This window comes from Physcomitrium patens, chromosome 1 (genome assembly GCF_059467195.1).
Source record: "Physcomitrium patens ecotype Gransden chromosome 1, ASM5946719v1, whole genome shotgun sequence".
Lineage (NCBI taxonomy): Eukaryota > Viridiplantae > Streptophyta > Bryopsida > Funariales > Funariaceae > Physcomitrium > Physcomitrium patens.
The window spans coordinates 9491883-9500266 of record NC_143410.1 but is presented as its reverse complement, the minus strand read 5'-3'; the positions used below and the strand labels follow the sequence as shown (position 1 = coordinate 9500266).

The 8384-nt window shown below is 39.8% G+C and overlaps 1 protein-coding gene across 3 annotated transcripts; it reads left to right on the top strand.

The window, feature by feature from the left end:
- On the top strand, nucleotides 1-8164 carry LOC112287284 (uncharacterized). 3 transcript variants are annotated; one of them, XM_024530158.3, is made up of 22 exons: nucleotides 1-132; nucleotides 389-748; nucleotides 995-1101; nucleotides 1470-1596; nucleotides 1706-2016; nucleotides 2305-2386; nucleotides 2624-2909; nucleotides 3017-3075; nucleotides 3212-3301; nucleotides 3657-3748; nucleotides 4029-4127; nucleotides 4309-4386; nucleotides 4590-4674; nucleotides 4972-5030; nucleotides 5237-5306; nucleotides 5559-5650; nucleotides 5872-5934; nucleotides 6080-6146; nucleotides 6441-6743; nucleotides 7089-7208; nucleotides 7457-7609; nucleotides 7874-8164. In XM_024530158.3, exons 2-22 carry the CDS (start codon nucleotides 437-439, stop codon nucleotides 7976-7978), a joined length of 2760 nt encoding a protein of 919 aa, XP_024385926.1. In that variant the 5' UTR covers nucleotides 1-132; nucleotides 389-436; the 3' UTR covers nucleotides 7979-8164. The 3 variants fall into 3 exon arrangements, with proteins under 3 accessions (XP_024385926.1, XP_024385935.1, XP_090105640.1); XM_024530167.3 differs by having other exon boundaries at nucleotides 8-78; XM_090249514.1 differs by lacking the exon at nucleotides 4029-4127 and having other exon boundaries at nucleotides 8-748.
- Nucleotides 8165-8384: the final 220 nt, after the last annotated feature.

Here is an 8384-nt window from a genome sequence, read left to right as displayed (position 1 = left end):
CTGGAACTGAGGAACGAAAAATCTCTTTCTAGGGTTTAGCTTCACGAATCTGCTCCGCATCAACAATTCATTTCGGAAGTTGGATCGATTTCTCTCGCAGAGTTGATTTCAGTAGTGATTTCTAGTTTTACGGTTTGTGATTTCTGGACATTGTGAAGGTTCAGGAATCAGGGTTTAAGCCTAATTTAGGGTTTTAGGGTTGTCAGTGCAAGTGCACTCGTTTCGTGAGCTGTGTGTGGTGATAGCTCCATTGTTTTTCGATCCACAGAGGATATTGTAGAAGAATTCTTACTCTGGATTAGATTACGGGAATGTGTTGTTGGAACGCCAGATTGTTTGCAATTTCATTGACCATGGTAGTGGACATGGCTTGTTGCGTCTTGTTCAGGTGCGTGTGAGCTTATCATGGTAGCGAGTAACAAGCGAATGTGCTGAAATGGGGATTCTTCACTTAGCCAATGAGCTACGGTTGCTACGTTGCACGTTTACAGTGTCCAATGGATCGTTGGAACAGCAGGAAGTTGAAGCTCACAGCGATGAGAATGGAGTGAACTGGGCTGCTTGTTTGCAACATTTAGTGGAAAATATCGAAGCTGGGGAGTACTTCCAAGCCCTTGCGTCGCGGGGAGTAGAAGCGTTGCTCTGGCCTGGTTCTGCAGGCGCCTTCAAGCAGGGTGGCAGTGAAACTGAAAACAGAGCGTGGTTCAATTCGCAGAAAATCAGAATAAAAGAATTTGTTAGCAATCAGGTCAATTTACACTTCCCTAGGTTTTGTGATTTGTTTTGTTTTGCCCGGACGGTGTTTGAAAGTGTGGGAGAATTTGAAGCGGGTTATACTGTGATCGTGAAATGCATATCTTTTAGTCGAGTGAAGTTACGACCGAGAAATGGGCTGCCAGAATGCGACATCATGCACAGAAAGTGGACAATTGGCTAGATTTAGCTTCCTTGCAAGGTTTCTCAGCATTCACTATGGTTTGTTGACGCATTACAGGTTAAGTCAAGTGAGGTGACCGAAGATGACGAGGAGATCCAAGATTTGATTTTGTTAGGTGCTGGTGTGGCCTCTCTCCTGGCCTTCGTGCAGTCAAATTTGACCGGGTAATAGTTTCTTCCATCATACCAGCTTCTGTTGATACATGTTTCATGTGCGTTGCCCTTCGTGAACTTGTGAAGATACTAAAATGTGGCTCGTAGTTGTACTTTTTTGTCAATTCCATGGAAGAATATGAACAGAGAAAGTAACAATTTTGTTTTGATAGATTTTCCAGATAATTGTTTTGATAGATTTTGCTTTTTTGGAGTATAGCTCGTCTCAAATGCTGGCACTCCGTACCTGATATGTTAAATGTTCTCATTTGAAAAATAATTACTAGTATGAGGAGATTTGTCCGCCTCGTATTTCTGAACTCTACAGCGATGCTTATTTTTTTAGAACTCTGACTACATTATTATGAATCGTTGGACAGACCTCAAGTGGGAGGATCGGCCATTTCGGCAAATACTGATGATGCAGTCGATGATGTTGATGATTGGGCTCGCCAGCAGTTGATGATAGATGGTTGTGACCTTTTGGGGAAATTATATGTTCCAGAGGTATTTTTCTACACAATTCAATCACTTTTGATCATGCCGAAACAATATTTCATTACAATGCGACTTGCCCGTTATTTGACCATTATAACGGTGATGCTTTCTTTTGCAGTATCTCATTTTGTCTAAATATTTACTGGTTGATATTAAGACAAAGTCAGCTGGGTTTGCCACTAGATCTTGGTGGGCTTTAAGAAATTCGATAACGCAACAGCGCTGTCTGGCTGAGCGGTCACCTTCATTGCAATCTCTACTTCGTGATTTGTCCAGTACAGTATTGTCTACTTTTGGCACTACTGAAGTTGTGCAAGGTCAAGAGTGGGGTCACCTTCTACTTCCTGGTGAGGCTAGAATCCTTGCAGCAGCGGCTCAACTCGAGTCAGGTTTCGTAGAACACGAATTTGGTCATGACAACAAAGCTCGGTAATTGAATACTCTCTCTACAAGCTTGTCTAACTTGGCTTAGAAATATATCTTCTTGATCGTATGTAGCAGTATTATAAGAATGTGACATATCTCATGTAGTGGTCAGTATTTCCGCCTGTTATTTCTAGATGTGATGCATGGAACATTGGTACGGATCTAGTGTTGCATACCAGACCAAACACGTTCACGTGTTGCAGTCATATCTTTGCCGTAACTTGTGTGTGTTGGTGTCTTTATTTTTTCTTTGTATTTGCGCTCACGCGGTTCTTGTCACCATTCTATCAGAGTATGCTTTGAGCGTGCAGTGCAAACTTGTGGACTGGAGCTTTCTGTCGTTGGTGCTCTAGGTTTTCGTACTGTTCATCAGGTACCTATCTTCACCCTCTTTTTTGTTTAGATGTTTATGGGGTGTTAAGTTGTTTACGGACACTGAAGGAACATTGTTTAAGGACGTTTTAAGAAAAATGTTTCAGGCTTTTCCCTGCGTTCAAATGATTTTTAGAATGATTGTTGGTTGTAGGTGCTTTAATAAGTATTTTACACATGCGTGTACACATCTTTTCAGCAGGCACTGATGACATGTAATTATGACTGATATCCGCAGATTGATGCAAAGGCTCAAATGGTCTTGCGTGCAGATTCTAGTTCCACAGTGGGAGCCGAACTAGATACCTGGAGACGAATGTCTGCTTTAGATACTAAAGCAAAAGATAAGGGCAGTGAGATTCTGTTAGCTCCAAAGCTTGTGGAAGAGGAAGTACACAATGACGTTGTTTTGAACAAAGAATCCAGTGAAGGAGGCTTGAAAGTGCTCAGTACCATTGAACAGGCTGTCATTCTTGCCAAGTGTGTTGATGTGCAGAGAAGTAATCCAGACGATGAACTTCGCAGTAAGTCAAATGCTCGTCTGCTTATCTTGCCTTGTTCTAGCGCTTCATGAACTGAATCAGATCATGCCTACGATTTTGTAAATTCACTGATTCTTTTGTTTTCGTAGCATGGCAGATGGCGCCATATATTGAGGCAGTGTATGTTCAAAAACAATCAGACCCTATGGTGAGCTAAAGTTTTTGATCGTGGTCTTTTAGCTGCAAGTCAGGAGTTTATGATATTTTCCAAACTTAATTCCTGTTCGTTTAGGCCTGTAGGTGTTGAGTTGTTTAAAATATTATGTCATGGCTAATGTCTGTAGGTGAGAGCTCTCTGTGAGTTGCTGCGAGTTAGATGGGAACGCCTTCGTTCTCGAACAAAGGAGCGTGCATATGCAATGATGGAGGAGCTGGTATGTTGTTCTGTCTTCCTGTTCTTCTGGGTCGTTATGATGGAGCGATATTAACTTACTGTCAAGTGAAGGATTCTGTTTTATTGGAGCGTCTTACGGTAATGATTTCTTCAAAAGCTACTAAAATTTTGACGCCAGTATTGATTATCGCGGTCAAGGTTGGCGTACTCGTTGTTAGGTTTTTTTGTAGAAACCTGGACCATGAAAAAATTTAGTGGTGTCGCAATTGAAGAACGCATGGTCAGCAAACTCGTCTATGCTATCTTCGTGTCACCTGGTAACTGAGGTTTGTTGGTTTGGTTTAGTGCATGCTTACCCCGTTACAGATTTTCCTCTCTTTTCAATTGTTGTGCAGGCGGAGGAAATAAGAAGGGGTACTACAAAAACAAATGTCAGAATGTGCCATGTTTTCTCTGTGGCCTTCCCAATGATGCCATCCTTTTTGAAGTAATTGCTCACGCACAACTATTCGATGCACATTGAAGCCATTCTAATTCATTCCGTTTGTTATGCAGTGCGGTCTTGAACGATTGAAAACATATGCGTTCGAGTGTTCGAACTGGGAATGCATATTAAAAAAAGATTTAGCTGGTTTTATTTGTGGAAGACAGTGTACCTGATTTTCTTGTGGGTATTTAGAGACTCTTAGGAATGCGTGTAAATTATTTACTGTTATAATTGATAAAGTTGAGAAGCCGGGGATCTGGTGGCTTGTGGGGAATGGCAGAGAGCAAGCCGAGTTGATGGTCAGTTATGGTCTCGTAGGAGAAGCTATGCGAGTATTTGAGGAACTCGAGCTTTGGAACAACCTTATTGACTGCTACTCGTACGGTCTATCGGTTCGATTGACTTGGAGTAGAACCAATTAAGCTGTTGACTTATTTTATTTGGGAATGAAATGCCAAAATGAGGCATTAAGGTTTTGATTGTGTCGGCTTGAAACCCATTGGAGTTGCGTGGTTCTCGTAAGCCGATATATGCTCATTGTTGGCCTGTTTGTGCTGCAGTCTCTTAGGGAAGAAAGCAGCTGCTGCTGATTTGATTAACCGACGGCTAAGATCGCATCCAAACGATCCCCGCCTTTGGTGAGGATTTGTAATGCTTTTATAGGTTTTACAACCGTATTGTTATGTAAATCAATTGAGTTACCATGATACATAATTTAAGTTATATTTTATTTTGATGTAAGTTCCTTTCCAGAGCGTTTAACTTTTTTCAATTTTAAAAAATTGGCTGAAGAGATAAGCCTATATTGATCTGGTTGCTCATAATTTTTTCACAATCGTAGGTGTTCTTTGGGGGATGTCACTCTTTCTGATGACTGCTACAGAAAAGCCTGGGAAGTGTCCAATCAGCACTATGCGCGGGCTCAGGTACTGTACTTGACATGGTTCTCTTTGGGGCGGGTGCAGTTATGTAGCGGTATTGAAGAATGAGTGCAAGTTTTTGCTGTGATGGTAGTTCCGAAGTAGATGTTTGATTATCACAACTATTAGAGCCAGCCATTTTAATGAATATTGGTGAACATGATGTTTGCAACCTTTGGGTGTTTTTTTCCTTAATTTCTAATCGTAACTTGAACTGCTAACATATATACTGAGGATTACGTAGTTTGCACTGGCTATGAGAAGTGATAAGTGTGATGTTACTATTCCGACTTCGGCCAACAGCGATCCCTTGGACGTACTTCTTATTCAAGAAAAGAGTATGCAAAGTCTATGGAACACTGGTAATATTTCAGATTTCTTTTTGGCAATTTCAGAGCACACTTACAGTTTCACTGTCATCATCTTAAAAACAGCTCATTTATTTGTCCTGCTTTTGTCATTAATCCCTGGTTTTTTCTATTAAATTTGCGTCCCTTTCAATAAGGGATTGCCTTGTCTGATTAGATTAAGCATTACTTTCCGAATAATTTTGTATATACTGTTGCAGGAAATTGGCTCTAAAATTGAATCCTCTCCATCCAGACGGTTGGTTTGCTCTTGGGTCTGCTGCTGTGCAAGTAAGTACAAGCTGGAATGTTGTATCCTACTTTCTCTATATTCTATCTCCACGCAAAAATTTGAGAGAACCAAATATTTGTTGACTTAATGTGTTAATTATTTTGATTGCGTTCCTTGAACCAAAAACCAAATTTTGATTCCTTCGAATAATATCTTTACACTGAAAAGCTGGAAATTGATTCCTTTCTCTTCCCATTCTTTTTTTAGTTACTGGCGTCTAACATTGCTGTAATGTTGTTGCACATACTTAGGCAAATGATGTGGATACAGCGATCAACGCCTTCACTCGGTCTGTACAGCTAGATCCAGAGAATGGAGAGTCATGGAACAATTTAGCTGCCCTGTAATAAGACCTCTCTCTTCTCTTTTACCTTAAAAGCATGATCATTCAGATTCTGTATGCAGCGCACCGAACTTCTACATGACTTTTGCGATTTATCGATCAAGTTGTAAACTAGGCTTATGGAGTGCAATTCCTCTTGAGTGGTTTGCATGAAAGATGTAGTCAACGTATTGAGATTACCCATAAATAATATTGCAGAATGGTTTTTTGGTTGTCTGCAGGAATATGGTCAGGAGAAGAAGTAAAGAGGCATTTAGTGCATTTAAAGAGGCCCTTAAGTACAAGTATGGTGTTTCCTTAACTCTCCCCTTACTAAAATGATGTGATGTCTTTTCAGAAGCACTCAGAAGTATTCCATGTCTCACGACATTATTGTTGTTTTGCAAGAAGTTGGAAATTGATGAAATGTTGTGATGTTGGTTGAAATAGACGAAATAGCTGGCAGATGTGGGAAAATTTTGCCCAAGTTTCTGTGGACATTTCAAATTTTAGCCAGGTAAGAGTTTTAGGGAGTTTGAGTTTATTAATTCCATTTGTTCAGTGAGGCTCATGTAGTGTCCGGTATTCAGTTTGTGTGCGCTCTCACAGCAGTCTAATCTTGATCATATATTCTTGAGTACTGCAAGTGTGAATCAAGGTTATGTATTTTGTAGTCAGGTTCATGTATGATATTTGTATATTCTACGTTCGGTAAGCTTTCCTCTGTTAAGGAGATTTCAATTTGTATCAAGTTCAAGAATTTTTTATTGCAATGTGGCAGCTCTTTGTAATCGTTTGTGTTTGTCCGCAGGCATTAGAAGCACTAAACAAAGTTTTGGAGCTATCTGAAGGGAAACGTATGGACCTGGTTACGTTAACAAAAATAGTGGAAGAAGTAGAGAGATTGAAGACTGTAGCAGCCTCAGCCAATTCTACCGATTCGAATTTACATGATCATGGTGATGCTTCTGTATCAGACCAAGGAAGGGTTGTAGATATTGAAGTAAGTCAGAGTGAGATCCATCCACCAAAGAATGATGAAGCACCAGAACAGATTATGTTCAACAGAGAGATGGTTAAACTGTTTGAGAAGACGGGCAAGCTCCTGAATCAGGTAATCGATCGAACCTTGCCTAATTTCTACGTTTTCTTTATTACTTAAAATTGAATATTGAATAACTATCATCTGCGTTTTAGTTCACATGGCTGAACTTCTCTTATGGATGTGATCATTTTTCTGATAATATTATCGAGCCTTTCAAACTGTTCTACTCGTACTTCATTTCCTCATTTGCCGTTTCATGTTAGTAAAGTTGACGTGAGATGATCGAAGCTTGCTCTTCAACTTAATTAAATCAGATGTTGTGTGAATCCTTAACCATACCCTTTAACACAGAAAATAAAATGAATTGTGTTATCATTGTGTTTGTTGGCTGAGATGAAAACTCGCGTGTATTAGGTTGTTCAATCTAAAATTAGCGGAGGTGAGATCTGGGGTCTGAAAGCGAGGTGGCATCGTGCTAACGGAGACCTAATGATGTGCACGGAAGCAGCTCTGAAGCAAGTCCGAGCCCTTCAGGTGACTGCTCTCTACATTTTATGCTAGTGTTAGCTTATCCTTTGAATATATTAACTATGAGCTTATATGCCCTGTATGCTTGTTTAATAGTTGATTTATCCTAAAAGCGAGTTATTATGTCATTGCGGTCCACACGTTTGTTGAACTATCTTTATGCTACCTATCTAAATAATTGCTTTTCTCCAACTTTACTGTTTCAAGAAAACTAATCCACATAACGATCTGTATGATGCATTGTGGTGTGACAGGGCACTAGCTGGCAGAACAATCAGGAGAAATTTGAGAGCTATGCTACAGCATCTCTTCAACTTTGTCAGGCATACATTGAAACTTTCCAAGAAAATGGCGGTGCGAAGGATCTCTCAGCTGCAATCATGCATCTACGTACTACACTCAAACAGGTAAATTTCTGCTTGTGTTATTGTTGTCAAGTTTTGAGGCTATATTTTCATTCTGGTCTATTTCTGTTTTGTATTCTTTCAATCCAAGAGGATAATCTTTGATTTTCTCCAGAACATGCGCAATCCCAAGCAAGTGAAGAATACTTTGTACACTTCTGCGCGACTCAAACTAATTACTAACTACTGGTTTCAGTTCAAAAGGGACGATCCACATTTTAGTTTACTAAGAAGCCCGCTCACTCGTTTTTCTTCATTTATTGACAGGGTCAGCAATTTTCAGTAACTGATCAATACAAGAAAATGGAGGCTTGTAAACAAGAAGCTGAAAAAATGAGGGAAACTTTTCTGGCTAAGCAGCAGGCGACATAACTCGTTGAAACTTAGAGCATTTTGAACTCGCTGTTGTTGGGTGTACTAAACATCAATTGACATGGGCTTAATTTAGTTCACTGGGTTACACCTTCGGCTTCAGAATGTGTCAAACTGATGGGATATGTCGGACTTGAGAATTTCAATTTTCATATCAAATTGTGGACTGATAAAATATTGTTGCGATGTTGCTGTAGCAATGGACCATAGTGTTTGATAAATTTGGTCTTTTGATCCACACTGTTCAAATTTCATAGATGCTACCTTGGATTTTGATATCGAGTCTCTGGCGAATGGTTCTTACCATAAAGGATGTTGCATTGAGCTACAGATCAATGATCGATGTTGCTTAAAGTCAAACTTTTATTTGATTCTTTTATTTTTGTCATTGAGATTTCCGATGGAA